The 22,178-nt window shown below is 43.6% G+C and overlaps 1 protein-coding gene across 2 annotated transcripts in view; it reads left to right on the forward strand.

Annotated features, from left to right (window-relative positions):
- Positions 1-22,178, forward strand: part of UBE3D (ubiquitin protein ligase E3D) — a 213,983-nt gene that overhangs the window by 9,051 nt on the left and 182,754 nt on the right. For both annotated transcript variants that reach the window (XM_019520433.1, XM_019520434.1), the window contains exons 4-5: positions 4,272-4,500; positions 15,943-16,009. In XM_019520433.1, coding sequence (XP_019375978.1) covers positions 4,272-4,500; positions 15,943-16,009 — 296 coding nt within the window. The remainder of the gene's footprint in view (positions 1-4,271; positions 4,501-15,942; positions 16,010-22,178) is intronic.

A 22,178-nucleotide genomic window follows, 5' to 3' on the forward strand; every position in this document is an offset into this window, starting at 1 on the left:
GCTCCTACCCTGGGGGTCTTTAAGAAGAGGCTTGATGCCTACCTGGCTGGAGTCATTTGAGCCCAGTTTTTTCTCCTGCCCAGACAGGGGGTCAGACTTGAAGATCTACAAGGTCCCTTCCAACCCTACTTCTATGATTCTTTGAACAGGGGCGTAGCTCCTACATGGCTGTCCCTGTAAAAGTGCTTCTGCCACTGAAGTTACCTGGTCTGCATCAGACCAGAGCTGTATTGTTCAAGCCCATGGCTTATAAAGGTTGCTGGTCCCTGCTCTAAAGAGATTTCTATGGGCAGACTCTTACATTAGCATGGACTCACAGAAGGGTTAGATCCTTAATGAGGTCAGATCAGTTCACAGACTTGAGCACATCCTTGCTCAATGCAGTTCAAAATTCTGAGAACAAAATAATCCATTGATAATGATACGGTTCCAGAGGCAGGAAGGGGTTTGGATTATGCCTTTTAATGCGATGCCCAAGATGCAAAATGTAAATACACTTCTTTGGCATGTCAGGCTGTTGCAGGCTTGTTTATGAGAACCCTGTAGTCTCCTGAGAGAGAATTCAGTTGGGTGGATAGCTTTAGTAATCAGACAAAGATACGGAGTTTTGCTGTGGAAACCAACAGTCTGTGCTATGGGGAGCAGATTAAGCAGGGACAGGGCTTCAGTTTAGTTTCATTTTGCATTATGTAACACTTTAATAGACAATAATATAATTGTTCCATGTAAACTCTTGTGCTGTTCTTTACATTACTGCTATGTCCTAATGGGGCTGAATGGATTTTAGAGCACTGAAGAAGGCTTTTGATTCCTAATTCAGGTGTTGGAACTGCTGGTATAGATGGCTGGCCTAAGACCCATCACCAGTATTAAGATTTTAGGGCAGTGTAGAGAAATCAAAATGTCTCAGACAGAAATTATTATGTGACCTCAGTGGATGATGATACTCTCACTGGAAGTCTGTATGCTGCAGTTTTTTTATGCCTATATTCAAAGGTAAGACAAAGACGCCATGGATAAATCATGGCTTTCTTCTTCTGGGTCATCAAGCAGTAAACAAACAGACACAAGCGAGATAAGGCTCATAGGGGGCATGCTAGGAATGGCAGCCTCCCCACTGTGGATGCTGAGCGAGTGCAATACCAACTAGAAAAGCTAGACGTTTATCAGTCAGCGGGACCGGATGGACTTCATCCAAGAGTGCTGAAGGAGCTGGCTGAGGTCATTGTGGAACCCCTTGTGAAGCTCTTTCAGAATTTGTAGTGCACAAGGGAAATCTCTGAGGATTGGAAGAGGGCTGACATTGTGCCCATCTTCAAGAAGGGGAAGAGGGAGGACCCAGGCAACTGTAGGCCAGTCAGCCTAACCTCTATCCTGGGGAAAATCCTGGAAAAGCTCATTAAAGAATCTGTGTGCGATACGCTCGTGGAAGGTAAGATTCTGAATGACAGCCAGCATGGCTTTGTCGCGGATAGGTCTTGTCTTGCCGATCTCATCTCCTTCCACGACCAAGTCTCTCGCCACCTGGACATGGGAGACAAGGTAGACGTTATATGCTGAAGCTTCCAAAAGGCTTTTAATCTAGTACCCCACAATATCCTTAGAGAAAAGTGGAAGATGGTGGGCTTACCTACTCGACAGTTCAGTGAGTGGGAAACTGGCTACAGGGTAGGACCCAGAGAGTTTTCATAAATGGATCTGTGTCATCCTGGCACAAAGTGGCCATGGGGGGGCCTCAGGGGTCTGTGCTTGGACCGGTCCTTTTCAATATCTTTATCAATGATTTGGATGAAGCAGTGAACAGCTTGCTGGCCAAGTTCGTGGACAGCACCAAGTTATGGGGCAGTGTGGTCACGTCAGAAGATAGGTTGCAGATACAGGTGGACCTGGACAGGGTAGAGAGTTGGGCAGACCAGAACCAGATGAAGTTTAGCACTTCCAAGTGTAAGGTGCTCCATCTGGGGGCAAACAACTCTCAACATACATACAGACTCGGTGGTGACTGCTTGACTTGCACCACGGCTGAAAGGGACCTGGGGTAATGATAGATCATTGCATGAATATGAGCCATCAGTGCAAGGCAGTGGTCAGCAGGACAAATAACACGCATGCATGAACCGATGCATCTCGTATAAAACTAAGGAAGTGATACTCCTGCTGTACTCAACACTGGTGAGACTGCAGTTGGAGTACTGCATCTAGTTCTGGGCACCACACTTCAATAAGGATGTGGGAAAACTTGAGAGGTCCAGAAAAGAGACACCCATATGATCAAGGACTTTCAAGGAAAGCCATACGAGGAAAGGCTGAAGGACCTCTTTAGGCTAAAGAAGAGAAGGTTGAGAGGGGACTTGATCGTGGCTTACCGCTATATCAGAGGAGTGCATCAGGAGCTCGGTGAAGAACCATTCACTAGGGCACCCCTGGGGAAGACCAGGACCAATGGATACAAGCTCTGGGAAAGCCACTTCAGGCTTAATACCAGGAAAAACTTCTTTACAAGTCAGGGTGTCCAGACTGTGAAATAAACTCCCTCCAGAGGTAGTGCAGTCACTCACCCTGGTGGTTTTCAAGAGGAGACTGGGCAGTTACCTTGCTGGGGTCACTTGACCCCAGTTGTCTTCCTGCCTAGAGTGGGGGGCTGGACCTGATGAACTGTGAGGTCCCTTCCAGCCCCTAACAATCTATGAAAAGGGTGGTGCCAAGGAAGTTATTTTATTAGCTGTAGCTGGTTCAAAAAACTTAGCTATTTTTAACAGCTTCCAGCTCTCATTTGCAAACAGCGGTGATTCTAGTAGGGTGTTAGCACAGCTTGAAATATATTGTGTACTTAGAAGGAAAGAAACTTATCAAAAATTTCACTTCCCCACAAGAAAACAAAAGGCACAAGAAAGTATGTAAGAAAGTAATGGCTTCTTGAGATTACCTGTTAAGAATCAAGCTAGTTGTGGACTGGAGCCATGAGAAGGTATGTAAGCATGGGCTCAGGGGTTGTGAACTGGATTTAGAAAACCTGTCACAAACGTACAGAACAGCAGAACCAACAAAATTGCAGGTATAGGCTTAAATAAGGGGCAGAATCCAGAAACTGTACACACAGTTATTGGGCAGCAGAATAAGGAAGGTGAGCACAAGAGGAAAACATAGAAGAAAACCAAGAAGGCAGAATTGGCTACAGTTTTGTCAAAAATGTGCACACAGCAAATTGTAAATATGGTGATGGTGTCAATTGATAGCTCTGAGCTGTTAGTATGAGCAGCAAATTGTGGGACTATAGAATGGGGAATTCTTGTTTCAGCTCATGGAGCTGTAGGAAATAAGTTAAAATAAAAAGATGTTTTTTCTCTATGTATCGTTTATATTTGTGTAAAAATAAATCTTGTTTAATTTCCAATTTTTGATGTTAAAATAGACATAATAGGTTGCACTGGGAGGGATAGGAATAAAACAAAAGTTACTGTTTAATGAAGTTTTGGTTTTGTTAATTTCAAAGCAAGAATCGTCTACGAGAAAAAATGAATTCAGACAGGATTGTTCTTGAATAGCAGTGTGTGTGTTCTAGCTTTCAGACTTTATTTCCTAATTTAGAGAGTTGTGAGGCATGTGCGACTTAAATGTTACATCCCAATCCAATTTCAGGTTGTATTTTCCAGTCTTTTAAAAAGAAATGGACATTCATGCTCACATTTTTGTTAAGACTTAATTTTGTTTATGGCAAAGTCTGATTGCCTCCCTCCATATAAACTTGCCCTGTATAACTGCCCTTGCTAAAGGTGCCGTGTGGCAAGACATCTACTGATGTTGCACAACCATTTTGTTTGAAAGAGAGAGAACAGAAATTTAACATGAAATAAAACAAAGAAAGGGCATTTTAGATTTTTTTCAATTATGCTTTCATGACTGACTGAAATTACTTTATCTTATGATTCACTTTCCTAGGGGACAAAGCCAAATTCTGCAATATAATTGCTGGCGATCAAGTTGAGCCTGAGTCCTCCCACTACTAGATTGTGACTCAGGCATTTCCCAGATAATCTTTTTAAACCAGTTTATGTGTAATGTCTGTCCCTAGCCACTGTGTGTTGCATTGCCATTGGTGCCTTGGAATGTATCCAGTGGTATTCAGCAGCTATACAATGTGCCTTTTATTGTGAGTGCCGAGACAGGCTTTTCCTTTAGAGAGAATCTCACAAGTTATAGACTTATGAAGATAGGTGTCATAAGAATGTCTGTAATAAATTGAAATAGTTTGGGGTTTTCTCTTCTTTTAGGACGTTTCTCCGAGTTCTTCCTTTGCCTAGTGAAAACTGGAGTGCTTTGGTTGAAGAGTGGTGTTGCCATGCTAACCCCTTTGCCAGCATTCTTCACCCTCAGAGTAATGACTGTTTTCTTGGAGACACGTATTTTCTGGTGAATTCAGGATATGAGGCACATGTGTCAGGAGCTGAAAAAGTCAATTGGGAGACTGAACACTCTGCTTCTCAAAGTGGCTCTGCTTTGGTAAAGTATTTTTTTTTTTAATTCACAAGGTTGTAACAGTGTTTGGCATCCCCTGACTTCAGCTTTGTAGGAACCAGAAGAAGTTATAAACTGTGATTTATGATTTCAATACAAGTGCCATGCCGTATAAATGTAGCCACACAAGAAAATCATTGTAAAAATGTTCTTCTAAAACATAATATCTGCCAAGAAGCCTGAGTAAACCAGGAGAAACAAAATTTGTCAGGCATTTTTTACTACAATAAAAACAGTCATAATTTGCTACAGGCTTTGTATAACCAGGTAGTTAATTTAAAATGTACTTGTGTTGTGATAGAGGGGTGTCAATTAAAAGGCAGCAAATCAAGTGTCAAGAAAAAATGGAATCTTTTATGATCACCTGGGCCCCAGCAGATGTTATATTTATCACATTATTAACATGTTAATTGGGCAATAAATTGCAGCATGCCACATTTTCAAAAAGTTTATCATGTGATAAAATGGCAAACCAGGTACAAAGATATTCCACATTAAATGTGATTTAATGTGGAAAATGTTTGTGGTTGGTTTGTATTGTACTTTAGTTTGAACACATGGCATGTATACCAGATTCTTAATGGTAAATAAGGGCAAAATAAGTGATTTTGACAGGCTGATGTTTGAGTCCAAGAATATTTTTTATTTATTCTTCCAAAATAAAAGTGGGGGTCGGGGAAGAATGGGTAAATGCCTCTACTTCCCCCTTTTGATATTGGTAATCCCAAAATGTGAGATTTTTTCAGTGTTTTTGTGAATTTTACTTCAAATTTTGATCAGCCGCATCTGTAGCTGAACAGAAATGTTTGAGGGGCTCTGAGAATCGTGAAGAGGATGAATACTGGTTTGATATCAGTGTTGTGCCTCTTTGTCCGCCCTTGGAAAATCTCTTCATTTTTAAAAAGTTCTGCTATCATTTACTTTGCTTTACCATTGTAGGGCAAAATCCAGGAGCCAGTATGAAGTCCAGAAAACTTGTATCACAGTATAGCTGGTGGTGTTGTATTTACTCAGATATAAGATGACCCCCCAATAATTAGATTCTATATTTGGAAAAATTATAAATTTCTTATAATTTTCCAGGTATAGAATCTAATTCTTGGAAGCTTGCCTTGAATTTGTCCCCTTCCCATTGCTACAACAGGAAAAATAAATCTGGGGGGTCTGGTAACCCCTTTGTTCTCTGCTTCCCTCCAGCTTTATTCTCTGGCAGCCCCTTCCTCCACTCCTTACTGTCAGATCCTGTTCTTCCTGAGCACGTGGAAGTGAGGAGCAACTTTGAAAACAGTAACCTTGAAATTAAACAAAGCTGTAACAATGTGCATATAGTACCCATAAACTTAATACATCCAGAATTGTTGCATGTTAGCTATTTTTGAAACTGCTGCAAGTTTTAGCACAGATATTCCATGAACACTTTTGAGCAGCACTTTGGCACCTACTTATATGTAGTACAAACTATGCATGACATCAGTCTGGAGCACTTACCACATAGTTCATTGGGCCAGGCCCCACTAGAATCAACAGGATTTCAAGCTTAGCGCTTCTCATTATGTGTGTGTACTCCAGATGCCCCTGCAGAAAGGATCCATGTGCTAATTAGCCCCCCACTCATGACAGGAAACAGGTATTTTTGTCATGAGTCCTGGGATCCTCCAAAATTTTTATATGCAAATGAAGTGCAGGGCAGACTGAGCTGTCTTCACCTTATGGAGGTCAGGTCCACACTCATAATATGTGACAGGCTGCGAGAGGGGGCAACAGAGGGCTTTTAACTAAACTATTTGGGACCCTGTTCAGTGATGTTTGCCAGACAGTTAAGGCTTGTGAAGAAACAGGAGTCACTGGAAATGGGAAAGAAAAGCACGGTGGTGGTGGACAGGAAGGGGGCATAGCCCTGCAGGGATGGAAATGGTCATAGCCCAGACCCCTGGGGGGCATGGCCAGGCCCCAACTCAGCCTCATGAGCGGGGAAGGGAGTATGGCCCAGCCCCAACAGGAGGGAAAGGGGTGTGGCCGAGCCCTGTAAGGGGAGGACTCCAGCTTGGCACTGCAGAGAAGGAAGGAGGTATGGCCGAGCCCTGGTGGGGAGAGGGAGCCTGGCCAGGTCCCAGCTCAGCCCACAGGAGAAAGGGGTGTGGCCAGGCCAACTGTGGAAGGGGTTGCACACTGGCCCAGGCCCACTGGCCATGCAGGGCTTTGGGTTTAGGAATTTGGCAAGGGGGCGGATGACCATATTAATGGCCACTGCTCCCCTGTCACCAGATTTTGTGACCTGTGGGGAGCCCCACAGATCAGATGGAATAAGTGTAGCTTGATCTTTGCTTTCAGAGTTCTTTTGGGCTGCAAAATTAGCTCCAGAACCAAAATTGTCTTCTGCAAACACTACTAAGAACTCTGGGATGGGTACCCATGGGAGAGTTCAGCTGCACGTATGAGTATTGGGCAGAGCTGCACCTGTAACAAGATGGCTCATTTTCTATGTGCTGTTTCATTGCACATTATTAAACCAGTGAAGTCCCACTGCCTCTGTTAGCTGGAATACAGATCTGTAGCAAAGAGGTACCCAACACATTTCCAGAGGTGATGAATCTGGATTCACTTTCTTAAAATTATCAGGATGCTGAGATTACTTGATGGTCTGAAACTCATTTTGTGCTTATTTCAGACTGACTGTTGAAAATCTAATTTCTACTCTTGGTTATTTCCAGCATTAGTCAGTTGCCAGACAAATGAGCAAAACTTTAAAATCAAGCAGGAATTGGACTAATAAGAAGAAGGCTCATTGAAACAAAATTCTTCCTTAATGTGGAGACTAATAGAAAGTAACAGGCAAGACAGATTACTCTTGGCACACATGTTCTCATTTTATAGTATATTTGTGTAGTCTACCCTAGTATGAAAGTTCATCTTTAATTGCATAGCAGTTCATTGGAAAGTGTTTGCCTATGAGTAAAATAGTAGCAGAAATGTAGAAGAGATACTTAAACAATCCTTTCAAACCTCCTGTGGGACCAAAACAATGTTCTTTCATTGAAAACATATTTCTCACATCTCTTAGTCCTACAGTGTAACAACGTTTTTAAATGTCACATGGTTACACAGCATCCTAATAGTATCTCTTGGGGAAAATATTTTCCCCGAGACAATATCAAGGACATTTAGGTATAGAAACACAGAGTATTAGGATGGTGATCCACCTCCATCTGCAGGTTGCCGGCAGCTGTGAGTTGTCACATAGATGTATCGATTTAATTAGTCTGGCTAACACTATCATCCTTTCTGTTCAAATGGTGATGCCACTAAGTTCCTAGTGTTTTTAGGTACCATACTATAGAACTTTCTGCCAGCACATTGAACTATAATCAGATAAAGCACTTGAGTAGATGTCAGAGGAACACTGTACCTGCACCTCCTCTGTCTCCTCAAATACTGTGCATTCTCCAAATTTTATTGCCCCCAAATGAGCAGTTTTACCATATATTTTTAGAGTTTGAAATATTGGATATATAGTGCAACTGTGTGCACTTTTGTATACCCTCTAATTCCAAAACCATGCAACATGCATTTCTGAGATAGGAGAGTTTAAATTTGCCATGTTTCAACAGAGGCTGGAGAGTTCCCAGTGAAAACTCAGTTATTGTTTTCTGTTGACTGTTTCCTAGGTTTTCTTGCCATAGGTAGGGTCTATATTAACTTGTGGCAGCTTATCTAATTAGAAACAAGAGACCGTAGACAGTAATGAGGAAAATATTGCTTCCTGCTGAAGCAGAATTTGCAAGCGTACCACTTTCCTGGTGCATAAGGTTCCAAGTTTGAGGTATGAGAAAAATCCTTATCTAGCCTATGACACTGCATAGAGCTGGAAACCAGGATGTTGCACATTCAGGTTTCATTTTTACCACTCACTTATTTTCTTATATTTGTGTGCTCTTAACTTTGTAGTCAGACAAATATCAGTCATAACATTTGACTAGCAAATTGAGAGGTTGCACAAGATCACTTATAGGAATAGAGACCAAGTTCCTCATACTCCTAGAATTATACAATAGTAAAGAGAGAATGCACCATTATGAGCATTTTGCCTGACATCTTGCATAACACAAGCCAAAGAACTTCATGTAGTTCCTGCATCAAATTCATAACTTCTGTCTGATTTAGAGAATATCTTTTAGAAAACTATTCAGTTTGGACTTGAGAATGTAAAGTGGTGGAAAATCTATTAAATCCCTTTGTTCAAAAAGTCAAACACCATGTCTTACCACATCCTTTTTCATACCACAGTCTCCCAAATAAAATACTAACCTTGTTTTTGGAAGGCAGAATGTAGAGAGACATATTTTTTCAGTGTCATGGTTGGCTGTGTGACAGTAAGTCCTGGAGATGAGAGTGTCTAGGAAGTGTTGCATCCCAGGAGACAATCTGGGTGTGGCAGCAGGAACTTCTGGGTGTCAGGACAGCAACAATGCTAGGCCCCAGATCCTTGCAAGTGAAGTAGTAAGCCTGTTGCTTTACTTTAATTCAGTGATTCCCAAGGGCTGTGCCATGGTACACTGTGTGCTCCAAGAGCGATGGAAGTGTGATGCAAAATCTCCATGTGTGAGGAGATAAATTCTCTCTTCCCCCAACCAGCACCCTGTGCCTGCCCCAGCTATTGCAGCTAGGCCTGTGGCTGCCTCTCTGGGGACTGCCACTACTGCTGCTGCCTTCCACTGCCCTTCCACAATCCCCAGCTGCCCCTATGCCAGATTCCCCATGCTTCCAGCAGCATGTTCTGGTACTAGTGGGCAGGTCAGTGTACGGACAGCTGCACTTTTCTACTTGTCTCACCCTCTCCACTTCTCCCACACTCCTGGGGTTTACAGGAGAGGTTGCAGGGATGGTCATTGGTGTTCGACCCTGCAGGAACAGCCTCAGAAGTGGGGGCTGCCTTTGCCCCCCTGAGGTATAGACCATGGGATGGAAGGGGGCAAACAGTGGAAAGAGCAGGGCAGAGCATGGTGAGGTACTGCTCCACCAACCTTAAGTGGCATCAGTTAGATCAGTGATTCTCAGCTGTTTTAGTCTCAAGGCACCTCTTTATCATTTCTCTGAAATTTTTGGTGCCCCAGTTAAAAATAGCTTGAGATATATTTTTTCTGAAGTTAGACCCGGAGGGGGGACCTTAAGGCTAAAAGGGTTGGGAACCACTGGTATAGAGATGAATACTATGCTTAAAGAAAGATGTGTTGGGTGTCATTTTTAATGGTGCATCTAGCGCTGGTATGATTTCCCCTGGCAAGTGATTAGAATATGTTATATGTTTTGAAAAAAAATGTACATATATTGTTTTGGATGTAAGAGTGAAGTGTGCTTCCAGTTTTAATTGAGAAGAAAAGTGTGCTGTAGGTATAAGAAGTTTGGGAAACACTGATTTAAATAGTTCTTTATATTCAGTATTGTAAACAGTAAAGTGTTGTTTCCACACCACAAGTCTCATCAAGATACTACAAACTGCATGAAGCAGCTCACCCGCGCAGTGGCTCTTCAGCCCAAAGCTACTTCCTCACTAGCTGCTGTGAAAGGGTTAACACTGGACTCCATCCCTGCTCTTTGTTGCCCGTTGGAAAAGTGTCAGGCATTCTGGCAGCTGAGAGCATCAGCTTGCTCTCTTCTACCTTGCTTTTATTTCAGCAAAGAAAAATCTGCCTCCCTGCTTAAAATACTCATCCCAATTTTGCAGGGCTGGTTTTGGGGAAATGGGTACATGTGTGGGTACAGCAGCAGGTCAAGAAGAGCATAGCCCCCAGCTGGCCACTCCAGCACTTGCATTAGGAAGTTGTCCCCAACGCTCTTCAAAAACTTCCTGTATTGCCTTCCCGGTAGATGTCAGAGTAATTGAAGTCCCCCATGAGAACCAGGGCCTGTGATCATGAAACTTCTGTTAGCTGTTTGAAGAAAGCCTTATCTACCACTTCCTCCTGATCTGGTGGTCTGTAGCAGAGCCCCATCACAACATCACCCTTGTTGCTTTCCCCTCTGACCCTAACCCAGAGACTTTCAACAGGCCTATCTCCAGTTTCATACTGGAGATCTGAGTAATCATACAGCTTTTTTACATACAGTGCAACTCCTCCACTGCCTATCCTTCCTGAACAGTTTGTACCCATCCATGACAGTGCTCTAGTCATGCGAGCTATCCTACTAAGTCTCTGTTATTCCCATCAGATCATAGTTCTATGACTTGGCAAGGACTTCAGTTCTTCTTGCTTTTTTCCCAGGCTCTTTGCATTCGTGTACAGGCACCTAAGGTAACTAGCTGATTGCCCTGATTTCTCAGAGCAATCATGAGAATGCTTCCCCTCTTACCCACTCCTGCTTGTGCTTCCTCCAGGTCACCCGCTTGCCCACTTACCTCAGAGCTTTGGTCTCCATCCTCTGTCAAACCTGGTTTAAAGTCCTTCTCACTAAGTTAGCAAGTCTGTCTGCAAAGATGCTCTTTCCTGTCTTCATCAGGTGGATCCGGTCTCTTCCTAGCAATCCTTTTTGGAACATCATCTCATGGTTAAAGAAGCCAAAGCCCTGCTGGTGACACCACCTGTACAGCCATGCATTGATCTGCAGGATTCATCTGCTCCTGCCTGGGCCCTTTCCCTTAACTGAAAGGATCGAGATGAATACCACCTGAGCCCCTGTCCCCTTCATCCTTGTACCCAGATCCCTGTAGTCACTTTTAATCTGCTCAGGCTCTCCCTTGGCAGTATTGTTGGTGCCCACATGGATGAGCAGCATGGGGCAGTAGTCAGAGGGTTGGATGAATCTCGGTAATCCCTCTATAACATCTTGGATCTGGGCTTCAGGCAAGCAGCAGGCCCCCTCTTCCCCCAAGACAACAGATCAGGCCAGCAGGTGGGTGCTTCTGTCCTTGGCAGAAGGGAGTCTCCAACTACCAACACCTATCACTTTTTGGTGGTGGTGGACTTGTGATCTTTCCCACTTCGAGGAAGCCTGGCCTGTCCTCATCCACCAATGGAATATGCTCCTCCCCCTCGTTGTTAGGGCTCCATATCTGATCACATCACCTCTTAGTATTTTGTTGGATAAGTTAACAGTAGGCATGCACTGATTTAAGATTTTTTTGGCTGATACTGTTAGCTGATTATTAACCAGCCATATTGGATAATACTGATCCGATAGCCAATATGTAGCCTGGCAGCATGGAGAGCAGCATCTGTTCATTAAGTCTGTGGGGGAGGCAGATTGAGACCACCACAGTGAGAGAGGGAATGGGGCTGGGGCAGGAAAGAAGCCTGCACCACCCCTGGCCCTGAGCCTGCAGTGAGAAGCCTGCCTTTGCCCCATGGAGCTGCCCCCCTTCCCCACCCCCTGTGCCCTCTGGACGACTCCTCCATGACTCTCCCCCCCACCCCAGCTGGGGAGTACCTGCCCCTACCCCAGCCCCATTCCTTCCTTCACTATGGGGGTCTCAATTGCCCCCTCCCACATCCTTACCCCCCCAAACCTAGTGGCCAGACACTGCTTTCCATGCTTCCAGGCTGCAGTCCTGGCCATGTGCATGCTGCAACTACGTGCATGTACTCAGCATTTATCAGTGACATTATTGGCCACACCAGCCAAAAAAAGCCAATTGCTGATAATGTCAGTTTTCCTTTTATTAGTGCCAGTCTGATATATCGGTGCTCCTCTAGTTAAAAAGGTCAAACTTTCTACGCCTCTCACTATAAGGCCTAAAGGCTTGTTTTCAGATCTCAAATAATTTTTTTCCTTGTAATTCTTTTCTGAACTCTTTCCAAATTTGCAACATCCTTGATGAAATACGGATACTAGAATGGAACACAGTATTCCAGTAATTATCTCACTAATGCTGAATACAAAGGCAATAATTCCCTACTTTTCCTTGATATTCCCCTGCTTAAATGTTCAAGGGGCATGTTTTTCCCTTTAGCTATAACATTGCACTAGAAACTCATGACAGTAATCAGTTGAATTATTATGTTTAAATTCTTTCGAGTAGAATTGTTATTAGTATGACCAACATTTTCTGTTCCTTAATGTATGACCTTGCATATAGCTGTATGAAAGAGCGTGCTGTTTTACAACTTACTTGGCGATATAGGTTACTATATACACCTTGCATATTACTGTTTCTTACCTTAGGATTGTTGTAGGATTGTACCTTAGTTGTCTTCACACTGTTACTCAAAGAATGTTTCAAAATATGAATATGGTTGTTGAAAAGAGTCCGTTCTTGTTACTCTCCACTGATTGAGACGCATGTCTTATGAGGAAAGGCTGAAAGAAACTAGGGATATTTAGTCTGGAGACAAGAAGACTGGGAAAGAATTTAATAAGTCTTCAAATGTCTGAAGGGTGATTTTAAAGAGGATGGAGGTAGATTTGTGTCCCTGGCTGTAGGGGCATGTTTAAGAGCAATAGCCTCAAACTGTGTCAGAGGAAATTTAGGTTGGAGATGGGGAAGAAGTTTCTGACCATAATGATGGTTAAGCCATTGCAATAGACTACCTAGTGAAGTTGCGGAATCTTTATGCATGGAAACTTTTAAGAGCAGTTTAGATAGACACTTAACTATGATGGTTAGTCAGGAATGATCCTGCCTTGAGCAGGGGGCTGGAATAGATGACCTCCTTAGGTCCCTTCCAGCCCTACATTCTTATGATCCTATAGTTACAAGTAACTAATAAGATTAATATTATTGTACTTAATTCACACTGCAAGAGAGCATCCTTGAAATAGGTTTTATTCTGAACAAAAAAAATCATGTAATTTATCATTTTAGGTATATGCAATAGAACACAGTTCCATATTTTGGTTATTTATCAGATATTTCCATGGTTTACCTTGTGGCAGGCCAGTAGGGTAAGCCACCTGTCTCACTGAGCCTGACCACCTTCCAGGCTCCAAGTACCTCCCTGGGGGTGCCTTACATCCAGCCGACCCCCTTCCCGGAGCACACCTGCAAGCCTGGGGGCAACACCGCCACCACCCAGAGTCTGGACTGATCTTGGACCTGCACCCTCTGGGAAACACAGGTTTAGTAGTCCTTGAGAGAGTACTTGATCCACTACAAGAACTTGGGGTGCTTCTTTCAGTCTGAAGCACAAACAGTGGTCTCCCTTAGTCAGTGTAGCAGAGTGGGGTCCTAGGGGTGGCTGTGAACTCCCCTAGTGCCCCCCACCATGCCAAGGTGTTATTGAAAGCACCCTAACAATCTTTCCTGCCACGTCTTTGCTATTAATAATGTTTAAGGGAGTCTCAGTCTTAGTGCTATCTTGGGTGACTTGGTGCACCCTGGCTTTATGGGCTATGCGTGACTCCAACCACCCCTGTACCACACCCCAAGCCTCGCAGATGTACCGGGCGTTGTCTGGTCAATTTCCCTCTCAGCGCCCACCCTGGGGCTTCTCGCTGGCTTGTCTTGCCGCCACCGCCTACGCTGGGGCTTCTCGCCGGCTTGTCTCGCCACCACCACCCACACTGGGGCTGGGGTCAATGCACCCCTGAATGATGTGCCCTCTCTGGCACTGGGGTCCCCACACTACCGTGGAGCCCCTATGAGGCCTCCTCCAACCCCTAATAGCCTCACCCAGTCCTCCAGTGTAACGACGACAACAACAAAACAATAACATAAGTCCCTGGGCTATCACATAAAATCTAAGCCGCCTGGCTAACCATCATTCAAATTCCTACCAGGGAATTCTCTACCCGGTATCCGTGAACAGAAGCTGCTCATGTCATCAGGCTTCTCTGCTCTGCTTGCTTCCGCAGAGCTCCTTCTCCCTTGGCTGCTAGTTGAGAGAGAGAGAGAGAGCCCTCACCTTTCTGTCTGAGTCTTATAGTGGTCAGCCCTGTCCCTTTCGGTCAGCTGACTCATCAGGTGTTGGCCCTTAGCTCCTCTTGGTTGCCCCTAGCAACCAGCACCTGAGCCCATGCTACTGCCTTCCAGGTAGCACGCACCTTAGTGCCCTGCTACAGTCAGCCATACCAAGGGGACCCCAAGGCATAATCTAAACCCTCTCCCAATGAATCTCCCATGCTGTGAACAAAGGAGAACTTTGTTGGTTACAAGCAGTAGGTTTGGAATAGGGTACAGGGTACAGCAATATCAGCGAAATCCCTTAGAACAAACTGTGGCATGGTAGCCTTTGATCACGCATCTGAGTTATCTAGTTAGATCTCAAGTAGCTTACTCACAAGTATCATCCAGAGGCAGGTGGAGATTTCCTCTGGAGGCAAGCAGTTTGTTGACCATGAGTTTCAAGAGAGAGAGCAAGTTTCAGATGGTCCAGCTTCTCTGAGAGTTCTCATCATGGCAGCTGCCCCACCTCTTGAGTGGTCCTTAACTTATGACCTCATTTGCCTGATCCAATGAAGGCCGGCAATTGTTGGCTGCCAATTCAGACCAATATGAAATGCATTACTGGTTGCTGGGTAGACTGGCAGGGTCTCTAGCCCCCTCCCAGTCAGGATAAAATTGCTTAGAACAATAGGGAGTTTAAGCCCCCACCCAGGTGTGTGAGGCCAGTCATGTTGGCAGAGGGGAGCAGGTTTCCCCCTCCCTCAGGAATGTATCCAGCTCAGGTTACAACTCAGGGTTACCTGAAGCTGATGTGGCCAGGGGTGTCTGCTCTCTGCAGTGACCATGGTAACCAAATTGTCAGATTAGGCATCCACCTGACAGCAGAGTTTGGGGAGAGACAGAGATGGCATTCTGCCACATACCTCATGCATGCAAAGGTTTGGAAGTTCAGTGGTAACAGTGACTTCAGTTAAATGTTAACTCTTTCCACTGAAGACAGCTTGTGGCTTCTTTCCCTTAAGAATCAATGGAAATTGGCAGTCATCTGGTATCAGGGACATACAGGAAGTTGTGGAATCATTTTTTCATCTGTTTTGTTTATAAGTTAATTATTCTGGTTGTTTGTAATACTTTTCAATGTAAGTACTTTAATATGACTTTTTAAGTTGGTAACAGCTTTTAAAATTTCACTAAGCACATAAAATTACACTTGTGTAACTCACATATTGTGCAAATACACCAAAAGACCTGGTGCATATGTGTGTGAAGGTACTGGATGCAAAAACTCTTCTTTTGGAATAGCGTGAATTAGGGTAAGTTTAATGTTTAGCGATTGTCTTTTATATTCAGTTTAAGTCTGTAAACTGGGTTTCACGTGTGCATCTTAATTGCCATAAGATTTAAATTAAATACACAATTTATAAATAGCTCAGAAATCTTAGAAGACTGAAATGAGTAAAATAGCCAAAACAAATCAGTGTGTATGTAAGAATGAGGAGATGCAGAATGAAGTATAAAGTTCATGGTGCACTCTGGAGAGTGTGTTACAATTATACATTGCTTTTCAAAGTAGTTGAATGACATTTAAATGACATTTATCTGTCCTACAGAAATCAAAGGAAAATAGAGTAATCTGTAAGCGCTGCAAGACAATGCTGGGAGAGGCAGTATCATCAGGTATGGATTACACAAACCAAATTGTACTTAGTTGTCTCAGTTACTAAACATTTGAAGTTAAAAAGTTCTGGACAAAAATAATTTATCAACAGGTTTCTGAGTTAATTCCTGCATTACTTCTCACTCATTTTTGGAAAGGGTGAGAGTATTGTTTCCACTATCAAAACTGTAAAGTGACTGGCCCAGGAACTTACTTTGATCCTTGTTTCTGTAACACATCTGGTTAATTCCAAAGGATTTGGAGGCCTGCCAGTATAATTCCAATATTTAAAAAGGATGAAAGCTGTGACCTAGGAACTGTAGCTATGTTAGCCTGAGCAAAATAATGGAATGGTTAATTTGCGACTTGATCAACGAAATATTAGAGACTATAAAATATAAATGAATACCTGCTAGCATGGCTTCATAGAAAGCAGGTCTTGTTAAAACAATACTGTTGCCTTTTTTCTGTAAGATTAGTCATTGTTGGTAGTCTATTGATTAAAAAATGACAGTCTTCCAGTAAATAGGGAAATCATCAATGAGTCCATAAATGCCCATGGCAGCAAAGTCAAGAGCGAGGTTTCCAGGCTAACAGTAGGGGAAATAACAATAAATCCTCAACAGCAGAGCAGGCAGATCAATAAACAATATGTCACAGTGTCTGTAAAAGTGGATGAAGGCTGCAGCAGAATAGAAACCTCTGATTGTCTTGGTTTTCCTTGCCGTCAGATTACGGTTTCTTCCCTCAACATATTGTGTGGTTTCTGATGTGCAAGAGCATCTCCATAGTAAAAGATATTCACGGGCATCTTTCTTCAATAGGAAGTCCTGCAGTGATGAACAAATGGTGATGGGGACAAGTGCTAGTGATTACCAGAAGCCTGTAGTCACAGACCTACAGTGAGGTGATGATTGCATGATGATCATTGTGTACTTGGCTTGAGAGTGAGTTGTGCAGTTCAGCAGCTGCATTCTTGATGAGCAGGCCTATTTAACATGCACTCTGCTCGCCCCATACAGAGAGGAGGCTAGAAAAGGTTCCCTCAATGCTGTCTTACTTCACCTGACTGGACAACTGTATCCAGTGGGTCCCTCTATCTGGGGTGCAAATAAAGTGATAAGTTTGCAACCTGGAATGTTTGCATCCTCAGGGACAATCGTAACAGTGACCAACCAGAACAAAGAAGCATACATGGTCAGAGAACTGTGCTTTGTGAGACCAGACACACAAGAAAGGGGCAGCTCACAGGACATTGTGGTGACCCACGGGGCATAGTGGTGGCTACATCTTTCTTTTGAAAAGGAAAAGCCAAAAAATATAGATACATCCATGACATTGGTTTTGCTATCAAGACCAAGATTTGTTACTCAGGTACTGGAATTTCCAGTTGGCATCAATGAGCATTTCAAGTCCCTTTGTCTTCACCTGACCAACAGACAGCATACAAGAAGCATATGCCCTGGCCCTTCATACAGATGACAAAACAAAAGAAGAATTCTCTTCTCAGTGTTACCAAATGGTGTTATTTGTCCCCAGAGAAGATAAGGTAATTCTTCTTGGTGATTTCAGTGCTAGTGTGACAGGGACTCTGAGCTATGGAAAGGAGCACTTGGAAAGGAAGGGTGGGAATAGTCAACGGAGATAGAATTCTTCTCCTGAACAGGTGTTTAGAACATGATCTCATCACCACAAACTCCTTATTCTGCCAGAGCAACAAATTGAAGTACACCCCCTAACAACACTGGCACCTGATTGACTACATCATAGTGCATGTCTAGACCATAATGATGCCTGTATTACCAGAGCTATGGAAAGTGCAGAGGACTGCTAAATGGATCATTGTTTGATGCTTTCTGTCATGTCTATTCATCTTGTCCCAAAATGATGTAAACAAAAGAAGAAACTAAGGAAGAGGTTCAATATCGTGTGCTTAAAAGACCCTGCTTTAAATGATCCTCTTCAGCCATGCCTCCGTGAGAAACTCTCCAACGTCCCTGATGATCTTGATGCTGATAGCAATGAGAGAGCCTCAAGAAAGGCATCCATGAGGCATGTGAAGAATCTCTAGGTTTCTCCACAAAGAAACATTAGGGCTGTTTCTGTAAGAATGATAGGGAAATTCAAGTGCTCATTGACATAAAAAAAGATTCTTCAAAGTTTGGTAGAATGACATCAACTTCAAACCAGAAATAAAACACTTTATTGTAGTTTCTATTAGTTTGCTCAGCACAACAAAACTATCTATGAGCTGAGCACACATGGAATTGTCCCTCTGAAATGCAAAGATGACACAGCACTTTCTAAAGACGGTTCCACCATCAGTACCCAGTGGAAAGAGTACCTCAATGTTAGAATCTAGGTTCAGGAGCTCCTGAAGACAAAGCCATTCCACAACCTTGAGGACAACCTTGCAGATCCACAAACTTATGAAGAGGCCTTGAAAACAATTAAGCCAACGAAAAACAACAAGCCATGTAGTCCTGTTGGAATGCTAGCTGAAACTGTATAGGCAAGGTGAAAAAAAACTCTCTCACCAACAACACATTTTTATTATGAAAATCTGGAAACATGAACAGATTCCCAGTGACTTGAGAGATCCCAAAGTTGTTACCATAATCAAGAAAGGAGATAATTTCTGCAATCAATTCTGTTAACAGACTACATTTCTGTCCATGTAGGTCCTCACCTGCATTCTCCTCAAGACTCACCTTCTTTATGGAAGAGATTCTACTTGAGTTCTGAGACCACCCAGTGGCAGAATAGATACAATCTTTGTTGCTAGACAGCTGAAGGAAAAGTGACTTGAGCAACACCTAGATCTTTGCATGACCTTTATTGACCTGACTGAAGTCTTGGATTCAGTCAACAGAGAGGCCATGGCAGATTCTGATGCTATTTGGATGCCCATTGAAATTATTACTATCATCAGACTTCTTTTTCATGATGGCACAACAGAAGCTGTCCTAAGCAGTGGCTCAGAAATGAACTCCTTCTCTACTAATACTAAAATCAAGCAAGGATGCCTGATTGCATCAACTCTCTTTTCCATCTATATTGCAGCTATTCTGCATCTCATTACGGATAGACCTCCTTCTGGAGTCAGCATCCAGTGTCACATGGAAGGGAATGTCTTTAACATCAATTAATTATGTTCCAAATCCAAGGTAATCAACACCTCCATTAGTGGTCTTCAGTATGCTGAAGATTGTGTTGTGTGTGTCCACTCAATTAAATACCTCCAGGTTGCTCTTGGTTGCTTCTGCAAAGTGCATAAAATGCTTGATCTCTCTGCCAAATTCACAAAAAAAAAACCAAGATTCTTTACCAGCCTACCCAAAACCAACTAGCTGTAAGATTACACATCTTGATAACACTTTTATTATATGGAATTAACAGGACAAACAGTTCTTATTCCATTATTTTTATCCATATTTGCCAATATATTTTTCAGTGATCAAGGTGAGACAGAATCTTATCCAGTAAAGGTTTCAGGTGATAAAAGATTTGTGGGGTAGTAAGCAGTGAAACAAAATAATTAGGGCTGCCAAACAATTAAAAAATGTGATCACAATTAGTTATACAATTAGAAAAATTAGCCACGGCTATTGCAATTTTAATTGTACAGCTAAAAACTCAAAATTATGTGCAGAAGAACTCAAAATGATGCAAAATTATATAGGTACTTTGTATGGTTGGGGGTGGTGTGGGGGTGTGTGTGGGGGAGGTGGAATTTGTGAAGGTGTGGAGGCTGTGGGGGTGTGTGTGGGGTTCAGAGTTGGGGGTCGGAGGGGGTCCCTGCATGCCCTGGCAGGATGCGGGATACTTAGAATCATGAGTGAGAGGCAGCAGCATGGCTGTGGGGCTGTGGCTTGAGAGTGAGGGGCAGACAGATGTACACAGACACAGACCTAGCATATAAGTTTGTGGAGGGAAGGGGGTGGAGGGGCAGATAGAGGCCCCAGTGATGAGAGAGGGAGTGGGGCAGGAACAGGGGTCTGGAGTGAATGGCGCCCCGGGGCTGGGTTAGGTTGTGGGACGGCGCTGTGTGCTGCTTGTCCAGGGGCCCGGGCGGTGGGGCATGGCTCCTCGCCACTGCATGCACCCCCAGGGAGGTATGCAGGGGGCACAAGCCCCCCAGATTTGTGCACGGGGCAGAGGTGGGCTGCTGGCTGGGGCTCTCTGCCCTGCTATCTTTGCCCTAGGAGCTGTGCGCTGGCTGCACCACATATCCTTTGCTCGCCCGACTGCAGGAGGCACAACTTGGCATCATGTGGCTTCCAGGGTAAAGGCAGCAGGGCGCAGAGCCCCAGTCCACAGTGGGCAGCCTGCCTTCGCCCTGTGCAGAAATCTGGGGGGCACATGCCCCCATGCCTCCCCTGGGGTTCCATTTACCCCCACGCCTGCCCCTGCCCCACTTTCTCCCTCACCATGGGGGCCTCGATCTGGCCTCCCAACTGCTTCCCTACCCCATGCTCCTTCCCCTCCACAGACTTACCTGCAGAGCATCGCTCTACGCATCGCTAGGCTCCATTCCTGGCCATGTGGCTGCTTGTCTGTGTCTGTCCATGCGCCCACTCTCCCCTGCTGCAGGTGCCCAGGCTGCTCTGTCACTCCTCTGCTCTGCCATTGCTACCCTGCTGAGCAGCCCAGAGGTGGCGGTGACGGTGGTGGTGTGGGCTCCAAAACCATGTATACAATTAACTTGTTAAAAAAATAAATGCAAGAACTGATTAACACGTTAATCTCGCACGTTAGCTGCGATTAATTGACAGCCCTAAAAATAATGTTGCAAAGTGGTCTATATAACAATAAAACAAAATGTGTTTTAATAGAGCCAAATTCAATTTAATACCCCTGGGAGCAAAGAATGCAGGCTATCCCTATAGGATGGGAGACTGTGTCTTGGGAAGCAGCAGCTCAGGAAAGGAGGTAGGGTCCTAAGAGATAACTGCTTTAGTTTGAACTCTTGAGTACAGTCTGTGGTAGAGAGAGAGAGAGAGTGCAGTCCTTTGATAGATCAAAAGTGGGAACATTGAGTGGAAATAGTGAACTTATCATGCCTCTGTTGTTAAGGTTTTTTGTCAGTTTGGGTGCACAGAATGTGGGAACACTGGAGAGATTTTAAGGAAGGCCACCAACATTATGCCAAGATTCAAAACAAGCCCTATGATATAAGAATTAAGAAGTTCTGTCTGTTGATCTTATCAAGGAAAATTTTGGAAACTGATCCAATTGCTGTGTAATAGAGAGCAGTTCAGTCTTGTTGATAAAGGCATAGCAAGATCTAGTGGCTGGAAGTTGGATGCATTCAACCTTGAAATAAAACTCAGTTTCTTAGAAGCAAGAATAATTAAAAACTGGGACAACTTACCAGGGTTGTGAGAGGAGGTGGTGAACTCAGCACTGGGTAGAGTCTTAAAATGGGACAGCAGAGACTGCCTATGCCTGAAGAAGGATGACTGCGCCTGAAAGCTTGCCAAGAACATTTTCCATCTACTCAGTTGGTCTAATAAAAGATATCACATCTATTCAAAGAACCGTGCCTGCCTAGTTAATCATTGTAATTGCTGATCAATAAGGTATTAACGTTCAGTTACCATAGTATTTGATCTTAGTCTATTTAAAATGTGGGGTAAATGATTGTTAGGTAATTAATCTTGTAGACAATATTGTAATGCACATGAGAATAAAACTATTAAACTTGTATACAAGTTTGCAAGAACAGACTGTAAGATGAAGAGTATATATGTCCGTAAACTATTTAGACATGGGGATGAATATCTATAGATGTTTATTTCAATATTTGACTTGAGGTTAGTGTCTGAGAATGGACAGTCAGATCTAAATAGATCTATGTTGCTGATCATCAAACACTGAACCACTGTGAAGGATGTTGCACTGTACTAATAAAGCTCTACTTCATTTTGGAATTCTCTAGCAAAAAGAGCTCAGCCCCAAACTGCTAGAGAAGATACGAGCAAGCAATTTATCACGTGTGCACTTTCTTTTTGTGGCTGCTGACATACCTAGAGAGTTGTCCCACAAACATTAAAGTTTGCCTAGATCCTCTGACACACACATGCTTCTGTGTGCAGCCTGTTATGTTCTGAGGGACTATCTGCAAGCTATCCAGAACAAGGAAGCATATTAGTAGATTATAACTCAGAAATGCAAATCCTACAGTTG

Source organism: Gavialis gangeticus, unplaced genomic scaffold (genome assembly GCF_001723915.1).
Source record: "Gavialis gangeticus isolate Ggan-Ray unplaced genomic scaffold, GavGan_comp1, whole genome shotgun sequence".
Lineage (NCBI taxonomy): Eukaryota > Metazoa > Chordata > Crocodylia > Gavialidae > Gavialis > Gavialis gangeticus.